This window comes from Mya arenaria, chromosome 11, assembly GCF_026914265.1.
Source record: "Mya arenaria isolate MELC-2E11 chromosome 11, ASM2691426v1".
NCBI classification, from domain to species: Eukaryota; Metazoa; Mollusca; class Bivalvia; order Myida; family Myidae; genus Mya; species Mya arenaria.
The window spans coordinates 49,088,254-49,114,952 of record NC_069132.1 but is presented as its reverse complement, the minus strand read 5'-3'; the positions used below and the strand labels follow the sequence as shown (position 1 = coordinate 49,114,952).

General features: G+C 37.1%; 1 protein-coding gene across 3 annotated transcripts in view; it reads left to right on the top strand.

Annotated features, from left to right (window-relative positions):
• LOC128209202 (pecanex-like protein 1) overlaps positions 1 to 26,699 on the top strand; it is a 132,821-nt gene that overhangs the window by 4,968 nt on the left and 101,154 nt on the right. For 2 of the 3 annotated variants that reach the window (XM_052913136.1, XM_052913134.1), the window contains exons 5-13: positions 1,770 to 1,991; positions 2,989 to 4,233; positions 4,655 to 5,344; positions 8,427 to 8,576; positions 8,836 to 8,877; positions 9,614 to 9,794; positions 12,122 to 12,255; positions 13,846 to 13,936; positions 16,900 to 17,041. In XM_052913136.1, the coding sequence (XP_052769096.1) occupies positions 1,770 to 1,991; positions 2,989 to 4,233; positions 4,655 to 5,344; positions 8,427 to 8,576; positions 8,836 to 8,877; positions 9,614 to 9,794; positions 12,122 to 12,255; positions 13,846 to 13,936; positions 16,900 to 17,041 (2,897 nt within the window). The remainder of the gene's footprint in view (positions 1 to 1,769; positions 1,992 to 2,988; positions 4,234 to 4,654; positions 5,345 to 8,426; positions 8,577 to 8,835; positions 8,878 to 9,613; positions 9,795 to 12,121; positions 12,256 to 13,845; positions 13,937 to 16,899; positions 17,042 to 26,699) is intronic. The other variant, XM_052913135.1, reaches the window with a different exon arrangement.

Sequence of the window (26,699 nt, the reverse complement as noted above, 5' to 3'; positions counted from 1 at the left end):
TATGTGTGGGTAAACGCCACATAAATATTGTCTTGACTTGTTAATAATAAACATTGAACCATTGATATATTGTATCTGTATTTCATCGTAAAACAGCTGAGATTTTACACCATTCTGAACTATGACCTCTGACGTCATGCACATGAACAAAACATTTATGTGTATAATTACCGTAAATGATATTTATTAATAGTGGTCTAAAATAGCTAGTAATGTTTTGGTGAATTTTCCACTGAAAACAATGCAAGAAGGCCTTTAACCATGAGCTGTGAGATTTGAAGACCCAAGTCCCTTTAGCCTGTTTCGGGTGTAATGTATTTATCAATGTTTATGCCAAATCATTGTCATGTTTAAGTATAATGGGTAAGGGTAGGTATATTGGAAAGAAATAGCCTCCAGAAAATTGAAAACAACTACATTTACCTAAATTATCGTTAATTAATATGTCGCAGCGCCGAGTATAGGGTTGTCGCGATGCGAGGGATCCCTGGTCAAATTATAGTAATGGACGCTGCGTGCCATATGCTTATAGCGTGGGGTATGCTGAAAAATAAATTATAGATAATGTCTGCAGAAAGGAAAACTAGCAGCACACTGCAAAATCTGAAAAACAAATGCTAGGTTGGTTGTGTATGTAAAATATTCACATACATACTTGTTCAATAATGCCCAACTATCACATTTAAATGTATAACAGACACAAATTGACATCCATTCAATCTTGCAGTGACTTATCATCTCCTTGTACATACTTTACTCTTTAATTATGTTAGCCATCAATATATTCAAACTTTATGGGAAGCAAGGGGAAGGTCGTCATGAAAATATGTTCAATGCTGAAGACTACCTGTCCATATAGGCCTAAAAACAGATGGCTATTTGTCCAATGAGGCTTTTCGGGGGCATTTGTCATTTTACTATGACAGCTATTGTTTTAAGCATTGAATTATGGTGGCTTTAACTCTGCCCGAATACATCGAGTGAAGTCTAAATCTAATGATCACACATCATTGGGTCTGAAATCAAAGAAACCAACTGCCACCACCAGCGATTTGGTGTACACTTTTACATATCATGTGAGGCAGGCTCATACCCCAACAAAGCATCTATACATGTACAGTTTGTTTTAGTTTTACTTCAACCCACCAAATTAATCGTGGGTAAAATTATGCCGTAAAGAACGATGGAGTCTCAAACAAAACTCTTTGAAGTGTTGAAACTGATTGTTAGAAGCCATAGTTGGGCCGTACAAATTGACCTTCTCTTCAGTGTAAAAAGGACATTGCAATAATGCTGTGTTTTACTGATTGACGAGTATGTTTTATTTGCAATCAGTAGTATGTTTCATAGGAACAACCAAATCCTTTTAAATGCGTTAGACAGCGTCCATATTCTAACTGTTTATAAGTACTTTAAAGTGTTAAGGGTCAAATGATATATGTAATACATAGAGTAGACCAGCTGAAGGGGGCCATATAGACAAGACTTGATCAGACTAGAAGTCACACTAGACTTTCAAAATAAAACTGGGAGAACTTCCGTACACAATTAAAATGACTCCAGTTTCCTTCAGTTAATGTTTCCATGGTTCTGTAATTAGTCCATTTAGAAAATACTTCTCCCTCAGCTCAATATAGGAAGAAATTCAACAGTTGAGGAAGACTTCTTCTCCCTCTTGCTTGATCCCTTAGTTTGCAAGTAGGCCAAGTAAAGGCTAGCATTATGCTTACAAATTGAACATACAAAATATACATTTACTGTTTTTATAGAAGACACACCATCAGATCCAGATGAGGAACTGAGTGTACCCAACACAATCACTACAAAAGCTGATGTGGAAGCCGAGCCCTCCGATTGTCAGTTGAGTCTCCCAGATGACAACCTGCCCTCACCAGACGTCAAGTCTCCCACAGGTGACAGCCTGCCCTCACCAGACGTCAAGTCTCCCACAGGTGACAGCCTGCCCTCACCAGACGTCAAGTCTTCCACAGGTGACAGCAATTGGAATCTTAGTTTATATGAATTAAGATATCACAAAACTAAAACAAACTATGTGAGGTTAAAAATGTTTAACGCCATTAGGTAGTCATACGAAAACAACAATAAAATGAATAAATGTCTAGGTTTTAAATTTGCAAGCTGATTAGTTTACAAAAATCAAAAACATTAAACTGTCAGGAAATTAGATGGTTTTACAGTAAATTATTTTAGGTTGATTATGAAGACAATTATATAAAGCATTTATAAATCACTCATGAGTCTACTTCCTGGGTAGAAAACAGTTCTATCAAACATATCCTTTTTTATATGCCTGTCATTTATTCTGGATTCACCTGAGTCAGGTGGTTAGTAGGGCGGCTACCGCTTAGTTGTGTGCGCTATAAATTGAGAAGCTTTTGTCTGATCATCTCCAAACTTAGACAGTATGAGTATTGGCAGAATATCTGACACAGGTGTAGCCCAAGTTATGGCCCTTGAAATGCTTGAATTACTAACACTAAATATTCATAATTTTGACTGTTTGCCACTCTTGTTTAGAGGTGTATTGAACGTTCCAGTTGTTGAATTAGAATCCACTATGTCTTGGGTGAGAGGCGGATACCTAGACTTTGCCATATGGAGTAAATGTTCATCGAGCAATTGGCATTTTTTTATTAATTGACATCTTATATACCTTCACAGACAGCTTTAACCTAAGCAATTTGTCTCATACTCATGTACTGGTAGAATGAAATTAAGGGAGAATTGAGAGCTTTTTGTGCTCCAAAATGGGTTTACTTTGTGAGTTAATGTTTTACATGCTTTTATAGTTAGTGATGATTGCAAAATAATTACAGATAAATTCTATTACTTCATTTTATTTGTATCAACTTTGTACATGTTTTTTTTTGTATTGCTGTTGTTTTGTACTCTAATGAAGACCTTTATGGTGAACCTGGTATGCTACATGTTTTAGTGTAGTGTTTTCAACAAATAAAGTTGTTCTAGTTACAGACTCAAAGCATTCCTGTGATGGAGACCTCAGTGAAGTGACTCCCAAACACATAAACGGACCGAAAGTTCGGAAGCCCCGACGCCGACGTAGGGAGGTGGTATCAAGAGCTAAAAGTGCCGTGGAAAAGATACATCATTCATCAGAGTCTCAACATTCCGTCGACTGCGCCATCCATTCTCGTCCCTCTCTTTCAGAACAGCCTAAGTTAGACTCAGTGATTAATAAAGACACTGGGGTAAGCATAGTGCGTCCCTGGAGTGACCAGACTATATGTAGGACCAAACAAATGATGGAAAATGAGATAACCGTCATAGATCTGGAAGTTATGAACAATGTGGCTAAGGCCTACCGAGCTAAAAATGCAGGTAGATCACAGACTCCTTGTAATATTGACACAGATTCAGGCATCTCCAGTCAAAAAGAACCTTTCAAAAAGCTAAATCCTGAGTATGTATGTGGGTTTGGTTCAAGACATAGTGAAAGTGTGAAATCACAGAGTAAATTTTGCAAAAGTTCAGAGGAAGGTGAGAATCAGATGTCAGTATCCAAATCGGATTCAGAATCTATCTTAAAACAAAGTGTGTGCAAGGATACACATATTTCAAGGGAGGAAGCAAAAGGTGTGGTGTCCAAATCAGATACAGAAGACTCACTTCATGAGCTTAGGAGTAAGTTAGATTTTAAAAGAAATGCAATAAGTGAAGAGAGAACTAGTTCAGAGAAAGTGACTCCAAGCAAGACCTCTAGCCACCCTTCAATTAAATTAACTTCCAGTGCTTACATATCAGATACAAGTAGTGATTCAGACTCGGATTTAAGTTATGGTGAAGTATTCATTCCAGATAAAAGTAAAGTGAAGGAAAATCTAAATGAAAAATCACTTAAGAAAACAACTTTTAATAAAGTGAAAAAGAGATCAAAACCTGATACAAACAAACCAAGACCTAATAGTGTGGAAATTATTAAGTCAAACTCATTTCATGGTGGTAATAGTAATGCTATACATAAAACAAGAATGAAAATACACTCTAGTCCTACTTTACATTCAAACACTAACAACACAGGGGATAAACTTAAGGATGTTGGATTTGCACGGGTGAGCAAGATGCTTGCTCGTGCTGCCAGTGAAGCGACAGGGAGTGCACGTGGCTCACAGAGTCATACACCTACAGGAAACTCCCAGCAGAGTAGCGTTATAGGACTGGACTGGCTCTTTAGCACAGACAGTGACTCTTCAGGTAGAAACTTACACTTTCATAGTATTTTTTCTGTTGAGAAAAATGGAATATTCCTAACTGACATGTTGATTTTGCATATAATTGATTTCAAATCAATATTTTAAATGTGTTTTTGCTACCTGAATGCTTTTGTGCATTCATACATGTATATGGGCTTGTGCAGCTAACCCTAAAAATGTAAAAACATTGGTCATGGCCATAACTCCTTATAAGCCTTATCGGATATTCACATGAAACTTGGTATACATGTTGCAAGAGACAATGTGCACATGTGTACCAGGATTTTAATTCTGGCTCTAATAATTGTGGAGTTGTGCCCTTTTTTACTGAAAAAACGTGGATGAGTGTTGGCATTATCTAACAGTGCTCTTGTTGTTTAAACCATGCGTTCTGTTTCTATCATAATTTTATTTGATTTCAGATTCCAGATCTCATCGTGGCCATGACACAGATAGTGTAACTACCTCTTCCAACTCTTTAGACGATAGTTTCTATAGCAACCCAGACACCCAGCACACAGAATACTCTGTTCCTGACCATGACACAGCAACTTTTCCTGGCAGAACTGACCTTGACCCCAGCTCCAATCAAGTTGGACAATTGTCTGTTTGTGAACTGGAACGTGCAGTTACTACCCCGGGCAGCATTGACCTTGATCCCAGCTTTGATCCTTGCAGTGTCCACTTTGACTCCAGCTTGGATCATGGCAGCGACCTTGACAAACAGGAGAGACACCTCTCAGATATTGAACTGGACCTGACAAATCACGTTGATGGTAAAAAGTGTACAGAAGGGAGTGTAAAAGATAAAACTGAAAATACTGAAAAGAACTGCAATATGAATATGAACAAAAATGGAAATTCTGATTCAGATATTCCAGGAAATGAGGCTGAGGGATTAAAAGATGACTCAGGGAGCGAGGCAGAGGGGAGCGAGTTAGAGGGGAGTGAGGTGTCAGACGGAGAGGTTGAGCTTCCATTGGGATCCACAGAGTCTGATTCTCCTGGTTCTCTGGCCACCGATGAGCTGGAGACAATGAGAAGGCAGGGAGCCATTCCGAAACACTTCAACAAGCCCCTCCCACCCATACCAGACCAGGCCACTAAGGAAGGTTGGTTGAACATTAAGAAAATGTTTATGTACTTGATAAATAAAATGTTTAATACATTCATATTGATACATTTCCAATTTCCATGACTGTTTTGTAGATTTTATATTTTGACATTGTCAGCAAAAAGTCACATACCAAGAAAAAAAAAGTTTTTAAATTTCTAAATCATACTGGTTCTGCAGTGAACTTTTTGAACACGCTGGACATTTTGTCTGACGTCTTTATAATTTACGCAGGAAAATTTCTGGTTACGTAGGACATTTTTCAGAAGACATGTAAATAATGAAATAGGTTGTATTACATAATGACCTTTCCCATCTTTGTATCTAGAAACAATCGTGTCCTTTTGATTTACACAATATGAGGTCATAATGTAGCCAAAGCCTACCGATTTTCCACTTCTCAGAGAAGTGCCTTGTTACTTTGGATGGATTTACTTTTTCACTATCTGGCTGTTTTCTTTTCTTACTACCGGGATTAGCCCCAGTTATATATTTTAACCCTAACATACTTGTTTACACCTCCAAAGAGACTAATAACAAGGCTATGACCTCATTCACCTTGACCCGAGAATCTCTCATGACAGCCAGTTTAAAGTTTGGAACTGAGATATAACACTGCATTATCGTCTCGTCGAAAATGTTCCATTAATTGCTTGAGAACAAAAACTGTTTATTAAACTAACATATGTTGATACATGTACATGTTCATTATGCCCCCCTTCGAAGAAGAGGGGTATATTGCTTTGCACAGGCATGTCGGTATGTCGGTCGGTCGGTCGGTCGATCCGTCGGTAGACCAAAGCTTGTCCGAGTGATAACTCAACAACTCCTGGACGTATGGTCAACAAACTTGACATGAAGGTTGGGCCTGACCAGTAGATGACCTCTATTGTTTTTGGGGGTCATCGTGCCAAAGGTCAAGGTCACAGTGACCTTGAATGGTAAAAGGTTGTCCAAGTGATAACTCAACAATGCCTGCACCTACGGCCCTCAAACTTGACTTGGAGGTAGGGCCTGACCAGTACCTGACGCCTATTGTTTTTGGGGCTCATCGGGTCGAAGGTCAAGGTCACAGTGACTTTGAATGGTAAAAAGTTGTCAATGTGATAACTCAACAATGCCTGCACCCCATGGCCCTCATAATTGAATTGGAGGTTGGGCCTGACCAGTAGATGACCCGTATTGTATTTGGGGGTCATCGGACCAATGGTCAAGGTCACAGTGACCTTGAATGGTAAAAAGTTGTCCATGTGATAACTCGACAATGCCTGCACCCATGGCCCTCAAACTTGACTTGGAGGTTGGGCCTGACCAGTAGCTGACCTCTTTTGTTTTTTGGGCTCATCGGGTCAATGGTCAAGGTCACAGTGACCTTGAATGGTTAAAGGTTGTTCGAGTGATAACTCAACAATGCCTGCACCCATGGCCCTCAAACTTGACTTGGAGGTTGGGCCTGACCAGTAGATGACCCCTATTGAGGTTGGGGGTCATTGGGCAAAGGTCAAGGTCACATGTACCTTGAATGGTAAAAGGTTGTTTGAGTGATAACTCGACAATGCCTGCACCCATGGCCCTCAAGCTTGACTTGGAGGTTGGGCCTGACCAGTAGCTGACCCCTATTGTTTTGGGGGGTCATCGGGCCAAAAGTCAAGGTCACATGTACCTTGAATGGTAAAAGTTTGTCCGAGTGATAACTCGACAATGCCTGCACCCATGGCCCTCAAACTTGACTTGGAGGTTGGGCCTGACCAGTAGCTGACCCCTATTGTTTTGGGGGGTCATCGGGCCAAATGTCAAGGTCACAGTGACCTTGAATGGTAAAAGGTTGTCTGAGTACTCAACAATGCCTGCACCCATGGCCATCAGACTTGATTTAGAGGTTGGGCCTGACCAGTAGATGGTCCCTATTGATTTTAGGGGTCATTGGGCCAAAGGTCAAGTTCACAGTGACTTTGAACGATAAAAGGTTGTCCGAGTGATAACTCAACAATGCCTACACCCATGGCCCTCAAACTTGACTTGGAGGTTGGGCCTGACCAGTAGATGACCCCTATTGATTTAAGGGGGTCAAGGTCACAGTGACCTTGAAAGCAAACTTGACAATTCCTGGACCTATTGTCATCAAACTTGACATGAAGGTAGGGCCTGACCAGTAGATGACCCCTCATGACTTTGGGGGTCATCGGGCCAAGGTCAAGGTCATAGTAACCTTTAACACAAAAAAGTTAACCATTCTTCTCCCAGTGATATCTCAACAATGCCTGAACCTATGATCATCAAACTTGACATGGAAGTTGGGCCTGACCAGGAGATGACACTTATTGATTTTAGGAGTCATTGGTCAAGTTCACAGTGACCTTGAATGCGAAAATGTTTCAAATGATAATTTTACAATGCCTGCACCCATGGCCCTCAAACTAGACTTGGTGTTGTGTCACCTGTAGATGACCCCTTATGATTTTAGGGGTCATCGGGTCAAAGGTCAAGGTTACAGTGACCTTGTATGAATAAAGCTTGTCTGTGTGATTTCTGGTCAATGCCTGCACCCATGGCCCTCGAACTTGCCTTTTGATTTTTGGTGACCAGCTGATGACTCCTATGGATTTTGAGGTCATAGAGTCAAAGGTCATGGTCATAACACACTCTATCCTCAAACTTTGAATGGTCATAATCTTAAAACTGCCTCAACGGCATCCAATGTCAGTGACAAATCAGGTGTCATTTCGGTCCATGCATATTTCATTCAATTGTCCATATAATCCTGACAACATGGCGCTCAGGGGGGGCATAATAAATTACGTCTTTTCAGGAATTACCAGGAAGCCGCATTTTAGTTCCATCTGTTGCACATGCACGGTTAAAATGACAGATGTCATAAGGTTTCATATGCGATGAATATTTCAACTTTGGATATTATTTTTACCAAAACATAAACGTCGGACAAATCTGTCCTACGTTCTTTGAAGATACGACGGACAGTTTGAAAATCTATCGGTAATGTCCGACACTCCGACGTGTTTTCGCGTACACTGGTTCTGTACACAATTTAAATACTCTTATCACATCATCCATTTATGCAGATACAGTGGACACAAAGGCATCAAGCCCTGCATCATTTGACCTGTCTGACCCCGAAGAGTTCCACAGGAAACTCATTGAAATTCTTAATGAGCCGCTAGAAACATCCACTGAGCAGTTGAAACGATTCATGGCTGTCATGGAAACTAAAAGTAAATATTAGTAGTAAGAACTTGTTTGTACATGTTAGTAATTAGTTTGTATTTGAGTTGTCATTCCTGTAATAGTTATTCAGAAGGTTACTACTTTACATGAAATTCAAGCCTTATGAAATGTAAAATATATTGTATATATACAAGCTTGCAAAAAAATGGATGCCAAGCACTAGTGTAAGAAATCTGGCTTGCTCATTCAGAGTTCCAATGACTGATGTCAATGTGAATGAATTAGCTTATGGACCTGTCATTTCAGAAAATAAGAGCAGCTCTTTGAGAAGCAAAACAGAAAAAGAAGGTAAGAATGATAAATGATTAACTACTTCAAAACCAGTTCATACCTGTCTCTTTTGATTCTCTCTGGTAGATGTATATTTGAATATTTAAATTAATGAATTCTGATAAATGCTTGAGAGAAAATGTTCACTCATCAAGTGCTGATCATTCCAGGCAATCATATTGCTTATCACAGGTGTTTTTACCTCTGCTGCTTCATGACATATCTAATGAAACATTAAACCATCACTTGAGTCTCACTATGTGATTGGTTCAATGACCATATTTGGCATACCGTAGTTGAACCTTGTGTGTTGGAGGATCAGAGTGGTCACATGGTTGACGTGTCAGTCTCTCACCTAAGAAGTTATTGGTTTGAGCCATCAGGGTAACATTCTCTCTGCTCTCAAAAAGGCATCAGACCTAGCCCCAACTTCTCAAAAAATCTAACGCATAACATGTTAAAGTTTCTTATTTTAATTAGCCAAATTACTTATGTTAACTTTACAAACAAAACATTGTTCATCATGACTATCTTCAATTTCTAATGGTCTCAAAATACTTTAAAAGAATTATATGGCACAATTAATACCAAAACAAAAAATAGTATGCTGATCCTGTTATAAAGGATTATATTAGGATTGTTGGAGAGATTGGGGCCTGGAAACTATAAAATGATTCAAATGAGCTTACAGCAATCCTCGCAATCAATCTGAAATAACTACATATAAACATATAAACTTACTGTATGTGTTTAGACAAGAGTGTGAGTGCTGGGGAGACAAGCTTGTGTCTGACAGGGGCAGATAATCAGGAGGAGGACGAGAAAAAGTCTAATGAGTCTAAACCAGTCACACCAACCGAGATATCAAGTCTGCTTCCTGACAACAAGCAGTCACAGAGAGCAGGGGTCAACAGACTGGCACGCAAACCTGTCAAGTATGCCATCTGTTTCTGCTCTTAATGGCCTTTTTTATGTGTCTGTATTTTTGAAAAACAAGTGGAGGTATTGTTATAGCCTTGTTGTAATCATTAGTGGTGGAGTTATTGTTTCCCTTGTTGTGCAAAAACTTGAATATCGTTAGCGATGTTGATATACAACTTTGAACACTTATTTGATGACAATTTGCATCTATGTAGCAAGTTCCATAACTCTACCTAAATAAATTAAGTTATGCCTCTATTTTGACTGAGAAAACAGACCTAGACTAGCATTGATGCAGCTCATGTTTGTATAATGGCAGAATATTGGCATTATTATCTTTTAAATGATACTATTGTATCTCACAGGATAATGTGTTCACAGTATTTTACAGAACCAAATTATTTCTGCTGGCTACTTTCAAAAATCGCATGAAATAATATATGTAGAGGATAATTGTTTTTTTCAATGTAAGATTGTAATATATTTCACTGAGTGAGCAACAAAAGCTATATTTCATGTGTGGCATAGCCACGTGTGAAATATACACTTATGGGGTTCATGAGGTGAAATACATTGTGACCTTACACTAAAACAAACAATTTTTCTATTTATTTTATGCCCATTAAAACAGGTATTAAAAGACACGTAATTTCGTTTCATAAAAAAAATAAAAAAAATTCATTTCATAAAAAACAAGCGAAAAACTTATGTGCACATGATGTCCTTTCAGTAAGGGAAAAAGCGGCAGAATAGCCGAAGCGGGCTGTCTCTGTGACAGCGCTCTTGTTTGAATAAACATTTGAAAGGTTGAACACGTGAGCAAATAAATTGCAGATAATCATTGGATAAAAGCATTTTTCTTACCTTTAGAGTTTGTTTCATGTTATATTGGTATTCAGTCGTCTCGCACTGTCAGAGAGACCAGTCTGATTCACTTGACGACAGGTCTTATCCAGGAAAAGAGTGAAGACCACACTTGGGTGTTGACAAAGTTTGAATCTCGGGTTGGATAGAAAAATCATCAGTTAATCTGTGTATTGTGTGTGAATATTCCGGGAAGTTCGTATTACGTATAGCAATGACAAACAGTTCAAAAAAATATTTGTACAATGATACAACATCCTATATATGTTCCAGCAGTTTTTTCTGTCTTTAAATTTGTATGAAAGCAAATGTTCAAACATTCAGCTCCAAGGTTCAAGAAAACGTTTGAAAAACAGGATTACCATTTTTCTAATAAACAGTAAGTTGTTTATTTCCAAATATATATCTTAATATAAACTTATGCAACCTTTTTTAAATTTCAAATTATTTTTGGCAACATTTTCTGGTTCAGAAGTGACCCGTTTATTTTTAACAAGGGGAAGTAACTACAATGGATTTTAAAAGTAGTTCTTAAAAGTTGATATTTTCACTCCTTATTTTGCAGTGAAAATATCACTGTTGTTATTTCACTTATAAAACTCCATATTTTATCGAAAAGCATGAAAGAAATGCCAGTACCTACCAAACCAATTTGAATGAAATTTCAACAAAAAATTCTATATAAAACAGCAGTAAACTAGGACGTTCAATCTGCTTTCTTTGAAATCTTACAGAATGAAACATATATAATGACGCCGCCATCATCAAATAACTTAATTATATAAATTTGATGTATAACTTCTGTTGTTACTTTTTACTCGACTATATAAATGAGTAGCTTTTAAGATGTGCATGCTACATGTCTATTAAGCGACTTTTTATGAACTTAGATAGATAGATTTATTCGTGCATATATATATGTCATAGCAACAAACCAAATATCACATAAAGCTATATCACAGACTGTTTAACAAAGAATAAGGGATGATATTTGTACTAAATAACAACATCGTTACAATGCTTTGGATACATACATGCCTTAATAAAGACTTAATTCAGTGTGACAAATATATAACACAGGATATTAAAAGTTATTCAACTTATTTCCAGCTTAATACTGTAAATCATGAAGTTCATGATGTAAATAGAATATCATATTCATGGTCATTCAATACAAAATATATTAAACTCATATGTTAATATTGATGACAAAGCTTGTTTTTATTAATTTAAAGTAACTCATACAATACAAATTTCATATCCTGTATGTAGTCATTCTAAAATACCGTCCAGGCTTTTTTTTAGTGATGTTTAGCCTGGACCAGGCTATACATCATTAAAAAAGAAGCCTGGACGGCATTTTAGAAGGACTAATCCTGTATGTAGCCCATTCAAAAGAACAACAACTAACATAACTAAATCAAAAGAATTGTTCAATGGTTTGTCCTCATTATACATGTAATTTCATGGTGTGTAGGAAGCGTCGTCAAGGTCAAAATCGTCCAGAAAAGGCTGGGTTGCCGGGGGTGATGGTAGATGACAGCTCGCACATCGCAGAAACCCATGAGGACACGACAGATGGTGCCACACACCTCTTTCAGGACACAGATGGTAAGAAAGTGCGGGAATAAGGATCTCTAGGACTTAAATAACAAGGTGCCAGTTGGGGAATAAAATGACATATAATTGTGGTGGATCTGTGATCTAGAGGTAAAACACTTGACTGTCAACTTAGTGCTCTACACTTGCACACATTAAAGAACCAGGGTAGCCTTAACTAGGGTAACATTTTGTCTGGGCTTTGCCCTACAACCTTACAAGACTGAAACTTTAACTGGGGCCAGTTGCGTTTTAAAACAAACATCCCCTCTTCTATTGAAAAGAAAAAAAAAACAGCTTCCAGTTGTCAAGAAGTTATTAAGTAGACCAATGAAATTATTATGCTCTCCGAAGGGAAGAGCATAATGTCGCCGCGCTGCCCATCAGTCCGTCTTTCTGTCCATCCGTCACACCCTTGTCCAGAGAATTACTTCATAACAACCGATAGGATTGAAATAAAACTTGGTATGTAGATATATGGCAATGAAAGGAAATGCAGTACACAAGGAGTAGAATCTATCATGCATTTATTTAGTTATCTCCTTTTAATAATTTTTTCATAATCAGTGCTTGTGAGGGCCATATTTTGGAAAGTATTGAAGGGATTTAAATGAAACTTGAAATATACTGTAGATATATGGCAGTGAGAAAAAGTTCAGTGCACAAGAACCATTGTCCTGCCCAATATATTTCTTAAGTTACCTCCCCTTAACCTGATATTTTTCAGAAATGGGTACTTGTCTTTGCCATATCTTCTAAAATAGATTAGGGATTAAAATGAAACTTGAAATATAGATGGCAATGAGAAGAAGTGCAGTGTGTAAGAACCATAATTCTTCCCACCATATTTATTTAATTATCACCCATTAACCTAATGTTTAGTATTCTCCTATTTGTCCATCATATTTTACTTTTACATGTTATAAAATGTTTGAATATCCATATTCACGCTATCAAAGTTCCTCTTCTACACATTTTATGAAAATTTTCAACTTGTGTAAAATAATGCAACAACCATTTACCTTCTACCAGCACATTGTATTTCAATTTCTACCTTTTCATTTAAATGGTCATTTTTGGGAGCATCCATTGCTTCCAGCTTTACTCTTATTACATTTTGTTAATACATAACAATAATAATGCAATGTAAAACACATAAAACCTGTGAACAACCAATGGAGCATGTCAAGCATGGCGACATACTACTTAATGCGTAGTCAGTTGACATGCTGCTAATGTCTGACAATGCTCACATTGGCCTAGTAATTACAGGTTATAAGTTTGTTTAACTTAAGAAACAATTGCAAATAAATTGTAATCCAGGACTTGTATATTCTATTCATTGGTGTACCAATTCTGATTATTCAAATCAAGAAATTTCCACCCGACAAACTTTTTTTGACCAATTTTTTATTTTTGGGCATTTCTATTTTTAAGTTTTACTAGACAGCAAGTTGCATAATGAGGCATCTAGTTAACATGATTATTTGTTTGAATACAATCACATCAGTCTGAAATAGAAAAAAAATTGAAACCTGTGGAAATAGCAATTCATTTTGAGCAATTGTGATTTGATAAAAAAAAAACGCTTTATTTTTGCAGGTAACTGGTATTCATATACATTTGGCGAGAGCACGACTGGTGTTGCCACTGTATTGGCAGATATCAAGGAGGTCAAGAAGAAATCAGAAGAGTATGTATTGCTTTAATCGTTCTACAAATACCTTTGCTCTATAAATATGCGATTAAAAATCTTGTTCTAAACAAGTTTGTTGTGTTGAACAAAAATATGCATGTTTACCAACTCACAATGCACTAAATATTGATATACCGTAAATGACTGGGTATTAGACGCACTTTTTTCCCTCAGATTTTGATGCAAAAAAATGCCTGCGTATAATACCCAGTAACAATTTTTTGAACTTTTTTTCTGAGGTCAATTTTAAGCCGAGAGTTTGTTTAGATTTATGTAGAAAGGGATGTTACTCGCGTCATATTGATCGAGTATATACGGGTTAAAACGGCAGTTGAAGATCGGGATACGGTATATCGTAAGATGTTTATAATTTCAACAAAAATATTTTTCGATTAAAGTTACCGTAATTCACCTAAGAGTTCGGACACTCTTAAAGTTACCGTAATTCACCTAAGAGTTTGGACACTCTAAATATTTGGACACCCATAATTATTTCCCAAAATAATTTATTTTGCGTACCTAATTTTCGGGCACCCAAAGGACATCAATCATAACTTTCATAGTTACCAAGTTTCACAGACAAAGATTATTGATTTTTATCTTTACAATGCCTGGCTAGATTACCTAACCGTATACACCACTGAGACAATTTAATTAGTTACTACCCATCCTAAACGATTTATTGCCTGTTGAAAAGGAAGTGTGATATATTTATTTGAGGATTAAACAAACAACAAGGGCAATCAAGGGATTAAGCAAACATCGACATGGCATGTTTGTAAAACGATCTGCCAATAAGCTTTTAAACTTGTACCACACTTATAGACTATATGAAGCAATAATCGTACAGTTATACTTTAATCCTGCATAGCAATGTCCATGCTATCCACGAGATCCTCGTGGGTATAACTGTAAGTTATGTGACGTCACACAGTGTGACTCTTTGATCTGAAGCCGATAGAATGTGTTTATTCAGTTCAGTGCATGTATAAAATGGTGTTTTAATTAACTTCATGAAGGATTTACACTTATAGGCGTAATAAATAAGTTTATGACCATTGATTACTACGGATAAATTAATAAGTGGTAAAAAGCAAACATGAAGAAAAAAGGCAGGTTAAACAAACATGTAAATAAAATGTAAAAATGATAATTTTCTATGTATTTGGAGAGCGAAAAAAATAATTAATTTATGGTGTCCGAACTCTTGTGAATTACGGTATTCAATATTATTTTGAATAATAAATTGAATTAAACAATAATCAAACTTACGTATAAAAAAGCAAAGTTTGGCACTGTCAAAATATTTTTTGCATAACAAAACTTCATTCTCGACAGTATGGTTGTATGGTTTTAAAGATAACCATCGCCATTTTCACGAATTTTTTTTTTTTGTCACTGTCAACAAACATGGTGGCTGAAAATGCCGGACGATTTTGACATTTTTTCTATGAGTCTTTTAACCAAAAACATAGATTAAAAGTTTTTTCCTCGGATTTTTCACATATTTTTTCCCTGCGTCTAATACCCCCTATCGTCTTATACCCAGTCATTTACGGTATATAACAGTGCCACGATAGAATTATAGTAGGCAAAAGAGCATCTAGTAGAGCATTTGCTTCTTTGCCCTTTATTATTCAACATAGAAATTCTGGTTAAAGTTTTGCATGTAAGCACACATAGGTTAATATCTCAGCTACTACTTGATGTATTGCATTGAGACTTTATACAATGGTATTAAACCATCCAACCTACTTGAAAAAACAAGTAAGATTACTGTGTTTTGCAAATTCTGTATAAGGTTTTGCATTTAATTTCATTTTACAATGATCCATGCATGTTTCACTAAGCGGCGGAATAGTCGAGTGCGCTGTCTCTGTGACAGCTCTTGTTTAAGATGGTGCGGGCGCAAGTGATAAAAAATAAAAATACTGTTTTTGTCTTTCTGATGAACTAGGTGCTGGAAATCCGATGAACAAGTTATTAATTAATTTGATGAGGCCTAAAGTGTTTTTACCCGTTTTTCACCATTTTTTTTGCATGCGTGCTATCTATGCTAGCGTCCTATACATAATATAATACGCTAATTAAGCTAGATAACTCAATATTTAGCATTAGTACAAATTATTGCCCTTTATTATTTGACTTAAAAATTCTTTTTCAAGTTTTGCATGTGAGCACACATAGGTTAATATCTCAGCAACTACTTGCATATTGTATTGAGACATTATACAGCGGTACTCAACCATCCAACGTACTTGAATAATCAAGTTAGATAACTCTATTTTGCATATGATGCAAATTATGGCCCTTAATTATTTGACTTAGAAATTCTGGTTTAGGTTTTGCATGTTACCACATTTAAGTCAATATGTCATGCATCATGTATTGCATTGAAACTTAAGACATATGCTCCCAACTATCCAACCTATTAAATTAAACAAGTAAGATAACTTGATCTTGCAATAATGCAAATCATTGCCCTTTATTAGTGGACTAAAAAATTCTGGTTAAGGTTCTGTACCTTATCTTATTTTACAGTGATTCATGCATGTATCACCAAAACTTTGCAAGCCTTAAACTTAAAGTGGGGGAATAGTCAAGTGGGCTGTCTGTGCGACAGCTCTTATTTTAAATACTCTCTACTTTTGATCAAATTTGTTCATATGCATTGATTGTTTAGACCCTTTTTTTGCTTATTTTCATGTTTTTGTTGTACAAACACTTAGTTTTCTATAAACTAAACTTAAAAGAAAGGCCACATTCCACTATGTTGAAGATTTTAATTGCCTTCTAAATTGGATTTTGAAAACTGCCCCTGGAAGAACTTGTTAAACCCAGGGAAGTCATCCTCTGTGTATCAATGTTTTACACCAGGCATGTTAAAGAACAAGGGGTCTATTAAAAAAGTGGTAATTCTTCTACTGTGGATTTCAAGCATGTCCTGTCTATATTTGCAGTAGATGGAGTTCCTCCTCATGTGAGTCAACGTCAATGGTTGTGTTAAACGAGGAACAGTTCCCATTGGATGATCTGCACATGTCACATGACCTTCGTTTACCGGGTTCTGTTGACATTCGACCCCCACGGGGTATATTGCAGGTACTTGTTGCATTTTATGTTTTCGTTGCTCTTTATTAAAACACAAAGTTTGCTACAAACTTAATTGTTATGTCCCCGAAGGTGGGCATATTAAAATCGCACAGTCCGTCCGTCCGTCCGTCTGGCCGTCCGGCTCTGTAACTTTCTCTTGTATGGACAGATTTTGAAATAACTTGCCACATGTGTTCCACTTACCAAGACGACGTGTGGCGTGCAAGACTCGTGTCCCTACCTCAAAGGTCAAGGTCACACTAAGTGTTTATTCACAATGGAGTGCTGCATATAAGGACATAGAGTATAGGTTGTCGTGTCAGGGATGTAACTTTCTCTTGTATGGACAGATTTTAAAATAACTTGCCACATGTGTACCACATACCAAGACGACATGTTGCGTGCAAGACCCGTGTCCCTACCTCAAAGGTCAAGGTCACACTTAGTGTTTATTCACAATGGAGTGCTGCATATAAGGACATAGAGTATAGGTTGTCGTGTCCGGGCTGTAACTTTCCCTTGTATGGACAGATTTTAAAATAACTTGCCACATGTGTTCCACATACCAAGATGACGTGTCGCGTGCAAGACCCGTGTCCCTACCTCAAAGGTCAAGGTCACACTTAGTGTTTATTCACAATGGAGTGCTGCATATAAGGACATAGAGTATAGGTTGTCGTGTCCGGGCTGTAACTTTCTCTTGTATGGAAAGATTTTAAAATAACTTGCCACATGTGTTCCACATACCAAGATGACGTGTCGCGTGCAAGACCCGTGTCCCTACCTCAAAGGTCAAGGTCACACTTAGTGGTTATTCACAATGGAGTGTTGCATATAAGGACATAGAGTATAGGTTGTCGTGTCCGGACTGTAACTTTCTCTTGTATGGACAGATTTTAAAATAACTTGCCACATGTGTTCCACATACCAAGATGACGTGTCGCGTGCAAAACCCGTGTCCCTACCTCAAAGGTCAAGGTCACACTTAGTGTTTATTTACAATGGAGTGCTGCATATAAGGACATAGAGTATAGGTTGTCGTGTCCAGGCTGTAACTTTCCCTTGTATGGACAGATTTTAAAATAACTTGCCAAATGTGTTCCACATACCAAGACGACGTGTCGCGTGGAAAACCCGTGTCCCTACCTCAAAGGTCAAGGTCACACTTATTGTTTATTCACAATGGGGTGCTGCATATAAGGACATAGAGTATAGGTTGTCGTGTCCGGGCTGTAACTTTCTCTTGTATGGACAGATTTTAAAATAACTTGCCACATGTGTTCCACATACCAAGACGACGTGTCGCGTGCAAGACCCGTGTCCCTACCTCAAAGGTCAAGGTCACACTTAGTGTTTATTTACAATGGAGTGCTGCATATAAGGACATAGAGTATAGGTTGTCGTGTCCGGGCTGTAACTTTCCCTTGTATGGACAGATTTTAAAATAACTTGCCACATGTGTTCCACATACCAAGACGACATGTCGCCTGCAAGACCCGTGTCCCTACCTCAAAGGTCAAGGTCACACTTAGTGTTTATTCACAATGGAGTGCTGCATATAAGGACATAGAGTATAGGTTGTCTTGTCGGGGCTGTAACTTTCTCTTGTATGGACAGATTTTAAAATAACTTGCCACATGTGTTCCACATACCAAGATGACGTGTTGCGTGCAAGACCCGTGTCCCTGCCTCAAAGGTCAAGGTCACACATAGTGTTTATTCACAATGGAGTGCTGCATATAAGGACATAGAGTATAGGTTGTCGTGTCCAGGCTGTAACTTTCTCTTGTATGGACAGATTTTAAAATAACTTGCCACATGTGTTCCACATACGAAGACGACGTGTCGCGTGCAAGACCCATGTCCCTACCTCTAAGGTGAAAGATACACTAAGTGTTTATTCACAAGGGAATTCTGAATATAAGGACATAACAGTGTAGGTTGTCAAGTATGGGTGGTATTTTTTTATGTTCAGAGGCAATTTAAAATAACTTGCCATATGTATTTAACACGTAAAGGCAAGATCAACTTTTCATGTACTGACTTTGTTCGTAGGTCAATGTCACATTCGGGGGCATTCGTCACATACTGTGACAGCTCTTGTTCAGTTATTAAGTACAAAGTATAAGTATGTTATTCCATCAATATGGTTCATTAAATGTGTACAGTAATTTATTGTTTATAAGACACTAGCATAGATTGGAGGCAGACATAATATACATGAAAAATCGAGTAAAAAAAACTCAAAACCTCTAATGCCATAGAAAGGATGGAGTGAAAAAAATGTCAAAATTTGCAGCCACAATAATGTCGCTCTCCTTAAAACTCTCAAATTATTCTTTGTCATCAGGAATTGTAAAAGCAAAAGCTGTATATTGTACATAAATGTTCTGAACATGCCAACACCTTCATCTAAGTATTACAAACATGTGGTATAATGCGATGAACACTGCTATCGCAATAGTTCGTGCTATTGATATGATTCTTAAGTAAGGCAGAGGGAGTTTTTAAAACCATTACACATTGACAGTGCAAAGTGATGCCACTTCATAGAATGCATGTTTATTAACCAGGTTTTCACATAGTGAAACCTGGTTATTAGAATGACAAACGTCGTTGTTTGGGCGGGTTTCGGCGTCAAACTCACCTATGAAACTGAATAATTTTAGTAAGGGTTGACATATCTTGACCAAACTTGGTCTATAGAAAGAGTTTATGGGTACCTTTCATGGGATTGTGTTTGGGGTCCCTAGGATCAAGGTCAAGGTCACTGTTACTAAAAATAGAAAATTGTTGAAACTGAATAACTTTAGTTAGGGATGACATATCTTGACTAAACTTTGTCTATAGGAAGAGTTTATGGAGACCTTTCATGGGACTGCATTTGGGGTCCCTAGGCATAGCTGAATGTGACATTCACCAATGTGCCAAAATAAGATTCGTCCCCATACTATATTGACAGTTCATTTATAAGGTCATTTTGATTGTTTCAAATCCTTAGCTGTCTTTGTTTTTGTTTCATTTTAGATGCTATTTGGAGATGAGACTATGTGACATTTACAAATACACTTTGCTGAGCCAAAAATGATACATTATTTTATGAACATTGAATATAGTTATTCCAATCAATTTGAATGTGAATATAAACTGTGTGTGGTATGGCATAGTTTTACATTATTTTATGAACATTGAATATAGTTATTGCAATCAATTTGAATGTGAATATAAACTGTGTGTGGTATGGCATAGTTTTTGTGTCGCCTGAAAAGACGACATATAGGGGTTACTTTTGTCGGCGGCGTCGGCGGCGGTGGCGGCGGCGTCGGCGGCGGCGGCGGCGGCGGCGGCGTCGGCGTCCCATTTTCGCTTGTCCGGGGTATATCTCCTAAACTATTAGTGGTATCAACTTGAAACTTCATATGTAGATAGATCTGATTGAGGGCAAGTGCAGTGCACAAGAACTGTTACTCTTGCTTCCATATTTTTAGAGTTATTGCCCTTTGTTATTTTTCATGCTTAAAGTTTTGTCCGGGGCATATCTTGTAGAATATAAGAGTTATCAACTTGAAACTTCATATGTAGATAGATCTCATGAAGGGCAAGTGCAGTGCACAATAACAGTAACTCTTGCTTTCTTAGTTTTAAAATTATTGCCCTTTGTTAATTTTCATGCTTAAAGTTTTGTCCGGGGCATATCTTGAAGAATATAAGAGGTATCAACTTGAAACTTCATAGCTAGATAGATCTCATTGAGGGCAATTGCAGTGCACAATAACAATAACTCTTGCTTTCTTAGTTTTAAAGTTATTACCCTTTGTTAATTTTCATGCTTAAAGTTTTGTCCGGGGCATATCTTGAAGAATATAAGAGGTATCAACTTGAAACTTCATAGCTAGATAGATCTCACTGAGGGCAAGTGCAGTGCACAATAACAGTAACTCTTGCTTTCTTAGTTTTAAAGTTATTGCCCTTTGTTAATTTTCATGCTTAAAGTTTTGTCCGGGGCATATCTTGAAGAATATAAGAGGTATCAACTTGAAACTTCATAGCTAGATATATCTCATTGAGGGCAAGTGCAGTGCACAATAACAATAACTCTTGCTTTCTTAGTTTTAAAGTTATTGCCCTTTGTTAATTTTCATGCTTAAAGTTTTGTCCGGGGCATATCTTGAAGAATATAAGAGGTATCAACTTGAAACTTCATAGCTAGATATATCTCATTGAGGGCAAGTGCAGTGCACAATAACAGTAACTTTTGCTTTCTTAGTTTTAAAGTTATTGCCCTTTGTTAATTTTCATGCTTAAAGTTTTGTCCGGGGCATATCTTGAAGAATATAAGAGGTATCAACTTGAAACTTCATAGCTAGATATATCTCATTGAGGGCAAGTGCAGTGCACAATAACAATAACTCTTGCTTTCTTAGTTTTAAAGTTATTGCCCTTTGTTAATTTTCATGCTTAAAGTTTTGTCCGGGGCATATCTTGAAGAATATAAGAGGTGTCAACTTGAAACTTCATAGCTAGATAGACCTCATTGAGGGCAAGTGCAGTGCACAACAACCGTTACTCTTGCTGCCATATTTTTAGAGTTATTGCCCTTTGTTAATTTTCTTGCTTAAGTTTTGTCCGTGGCATATCTCGTAAACTATAGGAGGTTTCAACCTGACACTTATTCCGTAGGTATATCTGATTGAGGTTTCAAATGCCACCTACACTTGAAAGTTAAATGGCAACATCATTGTCTATAAATGAATAAAATGCCAATCTAACAGCTATAATGTCGACAGTAAATAATTCGTCAGGCGACACATCCGACTCGCGGAGTTCTATTTGTATCAAGTATTACGAAAAGAATCACTTCTCCCTAAAGTCTCCCCACTTCTCCCTAAATTGACTGAAGGGAGAAGTCACTTCTCCCAAAATTTTCAGCCTAGTGAGAGCCCTGCCTTTCATGGGATTGCGTTTGGGGTCCCTAGGGTCAAGTTTAAGGTCACTGTTACTAAAAATAGAAAAATGGTTGAAACTGAATAACTTTAGTTAGGGTTGACATATCTTGACCAAACTTGGTCTATAGAAGGAGTTTATGGAGACCTTTCATGAGATTGCATTTGGGGTCCCTAGGGTCAAGGTCAAGGTCACTGTTACTAAAAATAGTTGAAACTGAATAACTTTAGTCAGGGTCCTCATATCTTCACCAAACCAGGTACAAAGGAAGAGTTTATGGATACCTTTCATGGGATTGTGTTTAGGGTCCCTAGATTCAAGGTCAAGGTCATAGTTACTAAAAATAGAAAATGGTTGAAACTGAATAACTTAAGTTAGGGTTGACATATCCTGACCCAACTTGGTATAAAGGAAGAGTTTATGGATACCTTTCAATCTATTGCATTTGGGGTCCCTAGGGTCAAGGTCACTGTTACTAAAAATAGGAAAACAGACACAGGCTGAAGTTCTTCTGTCAATCATAAAAAACTTGATTTCGTTGCTTTGCGGCATTTCTTGTCTATTATTGTTTTACTACAGAATTATACTACATAAAATTTATTGTACAGTAAAGAGACTTTAAATAATTAACTATGTCTATTTGTACTCACCTTGATTTTCCACTGCCAGTATAACTAAATCCATCAATCGATCCACCCAATAATTTAAGAGAATAGATGGATAGTGGTGAAAGTTGGTGTGTAGGTAGCTTATGTGAAGAGCTAGCTTGGGATTACTTCTGAAGGGTTGGGGCCAAAAGTAATTGAAAAATGTTTTTTTCCGCCCAATAGCTTAATTAAGAATTGAAGGGTAGTGGTGAAATTTAATGTGTAGTTAAGTTTCTGAAGAGCTAGCTTGGGATCGCTTTTTAGGGGGTGAGGTCAAGGTCACTGTTGCTAGAAATAGAAAAATCGTTTCTGACCAATAACTTATGGAAGAATGGATTGAAAGTGATGAAAGTTGGGATATAGGTAGCTTATGTGAAGAGCTAGCTTTGGATTGCTTTTGAGGGATGGGTTCAAGGTCAAGATCACTGTTACTAAAAATAGAAAAATGGTTTCCACCCGATAACTTTAGTAAGATTTGATGGATAGTTTTGAAAGTGGGTGAGAAGGTACCTTATGTGAAGAGGTAGCTTGGGATTGTTTTTTAAGGGGTGGGGTCAAGGTCAAGGTCACTTTATTTTAGGCTGCTACTTTTTCCTAACTCATTCAAGTAATTAATAAGCTATTATTTCTGAATGCCCACCTGGTTTAATTGAATTGCGGCATATCTGGTTTTTAACCCTTTAGCACATGTATACGAGATAGGCCGACATAGCTCATTAGCAGATGTATACGCATCTGGCCGACCGTATCCATTACTGGATGTAAACGCATGGCCCGCATATTTCAATAGGGTCATTTCAATATTTCAATTTTGCATCTTTCTTTTTGTAAACAATATCCCGGATGTTTATAAAATTAAAGTTTAACCTTTTGTGTATTGATTTTCCCTTGAAGATATTGTCTGCTAAATTGAGAAGGTGTTTATACTCCAAATCGCAGGTGTGATATCCCATTGTGACTTAATAAGACCACGAGCTGAGTACTGTATGGAATTTCCCCCAAATTCATTGATGCGTAAATCATTAAATATATTACGTCAGTTCAGTTTACCATTAAAATCAATTGAGATTATATTTACTTAAAGGTAATATTTTGTTTACAAACAAAAGAAACAATTAGTAAATGAGAAAATGATGGGTAAATTTTCTGTGAAGCTTATATAATGTCCATCATAGTTTTGGCTGTAAAATAGGTCATGTGCAAGCGTTTTGTTTGATCTAGATCTTTTTATTCATACCGGAAAATCGTTTATCGGCTTTCTTTTTTGTAAACAATTTTATGAGGGGGTAATAAAGTTAAACAGACACCTTGGACTGGATCTCTCAGCTGGATGACACCGGATATTCCTGACATATTTCTGTGTACTATACACAAGAACATAAATTGTCGGCTTTTTAATCCAGATGGGTCTTTTTTATGATAGGGGTACCGGGTAATAAAAATTAGATCGATCCCAGCATTTTATTACCCTTTGATTTAATGCAATTATGACATTTCAAAGAAATGTTACAATTCCATCTTGAAAATACATTCACAGCTGAAATAAAATAATTCAATATTTCATCATTGACACCATTTATTATATAATTTAATTATCTATAAAAAATGTATTCACATAAAAAAGATTTGGACACAATTATTTGGAGTAACATTGATTTTAAGGTCATACTGCTGTATTCATTTTCTCATTTTCAAATATCCAGAAAAGTACCTATACAGATAAGGACTGCTTATCAGTAAGATGGCTATTGACTGGGAGGTGTAATCTGGCCACTTGTCTATGTGCTAAAGGGTTAATTGAATTCTGGGACATTAAAGTGCACCCTACACACAGTAAATTACGGTAATGTTAAAGACTGTGGATGGTTTATTGCATTACCGTATGCTAATTGAGTTTCAAGCTTGCTTTAACACAAATTAGTACTAACAGTACTAGGAAATGCACATATTATAACTGCTCTGCTAATAAGTGTCTTTATTATATACACACATTTATTCTGTTTATATTTCTATTGTGCACAAACATCCTTTTGTTACAATCACAGGTGTGTGACCTGTAAATATTGGGTGTATATTGTGGTACACCTCAGACATTTTCATCAAATGTCATTATAAACAGACATGAGGAATGCTGTTGTTCTCAAGATGCATTGAAAGTGGCGTCACTTTAATTTCAATCTTATACACATTTGTTTCTTACAAAAGACTAAGCAAAGACATAGCAACTATATTTGAAATTAGTTTCTGTTTATACCCCACCTCTTGGTGGTGGTGGCGATATAGAAATAGATTTTTCTTTACTTTTCTCCACAAGTCCATATGTTTTTTAAACCTTGGCTTCAAACTACATACTCATATTCATGTTGAAGAGAAATGCTGTGCAAAAGAAACTTTATTTTGTGTATGGTTTTTAGCTCTACTGGCCAAAAGCCAGAAGAGCTTATGCTATGGCACGTTGTACGTCGTCTGTGCATCTGTAAACATTTGCTTGTGAACACGATACAGTCTTCAGTTTGACTGTATCTCACTGAAACTTTTACAGTAGTTTGGTATCCATGAGCGCTTGGTTCCTTTCAAAAACCAGCCAGATCTGCCCATGCATGACTGGATTATGAAATTATAAAAAAGAGAGCTATTTTCAGCCAAGTCTAGAATTATAGAGAAAATGTTTGTTCAAATTATGGCCCTTGGGTCAAAATTGGCCCCGCCCCGGGGGGTCATGGGTTTTCTCTATATGTTTATAGTAAAAAAAATCAAAAATCTCCTCTGAACTTACGTTGCTTAGAACTTAGATATTTGGCATAATTCATTGTCTAGTGGACCTCTACAAAGATTGTTCAAATTATGGCCTTGGGGTCAAAATTGGCCCCGCCCCGGGGTGTTAGGGTATTCTCTATATGTTTATAGTTAAAACTTCAAAAATCTTCTCCTCTGAACTTACTTGGACTAGAGCTTAGATATTTGGAATGATTCATCGTCTAGTGGACCTCTACAAAGATTGTTCAAATTATGGCCTTGGGGTCAAAATTGGCCCCGCCCCCTGGGGGGTCATTGGTTTTCTCTATATGTTTATAGTGAAAACTTCAAAAATCATCTCCTCTGAACTTACGTGGCTTAGAGCTTAGAAATTTGGCATGATTCATCGTCTAGTGGACCTCTACAAAGTTTGTTCAAATTATGGCCCTGAGGTCAAAATTGGCCACACCCCGGGGCTGATGGGTTTTCTCTATATGTGTTATAGTGAAAACTTAAAAAATCTTCTCCGAACTCACAAAGACAAGTAACATCTTAATTTAAACTGGATAACATATTAAGTACACATACCAATTTTCAATTTGGGCCACATACAACAATTAATAACAAATATACATATATAGATACACACGTAAAATCAAGTAGTGACAAGAGCTTAGATATTTGGCATGATATATCATCTATTTGACCTGTACCAATATTGTTCAATCTTTGGCCCTGGGGTCAAAAAATGGCCCCACCCGGGCGGTCATGGGTTTCCATATATATGTATATGATGAAAACTTTAAAAATCTTCTTCTCCGAAACCAAAAGGCGAAGGCCTTAGATATTTGGTATGAAGCATCGTTTATCGGACCACTATTAAGATTGTTCAAACTTTAGCCCTGGGGTCAAAATTGGCCACGCCCTGTGTTCATAGGCTTAGGTTTTCAATATTTGTATATAATGGAAGCATTAAAAAAAATTCTCTCCGAATTCACAAGGACTAGAGCTATTTGGCATAATACATCATTAAGTTGACCTTTACCTTTATTGTTCAAACTTTGGGCATTGGGGTAAAAAATGACCCCGCCCCGGGGGGTCATTGGTTTTCCTAATATGTATATAGTAAAACCTTAAAAAAAAATCTTCTCCAAAACCACAAGGCTTAGGTCTTAGATATTTGGCGTGAAGCATTGTTTAGTAGACCTCTACCAACATTGTTCAAACTTAAGCTTCAAAATTATCCACGTTCCAGGGGTCATGGGTTTCTAGCTCCCCAGTCACTTTGTGACAAGGTGAGCTTTTGTGACCGCCTTTTGTCTGTCGTCCATCATGGGTCG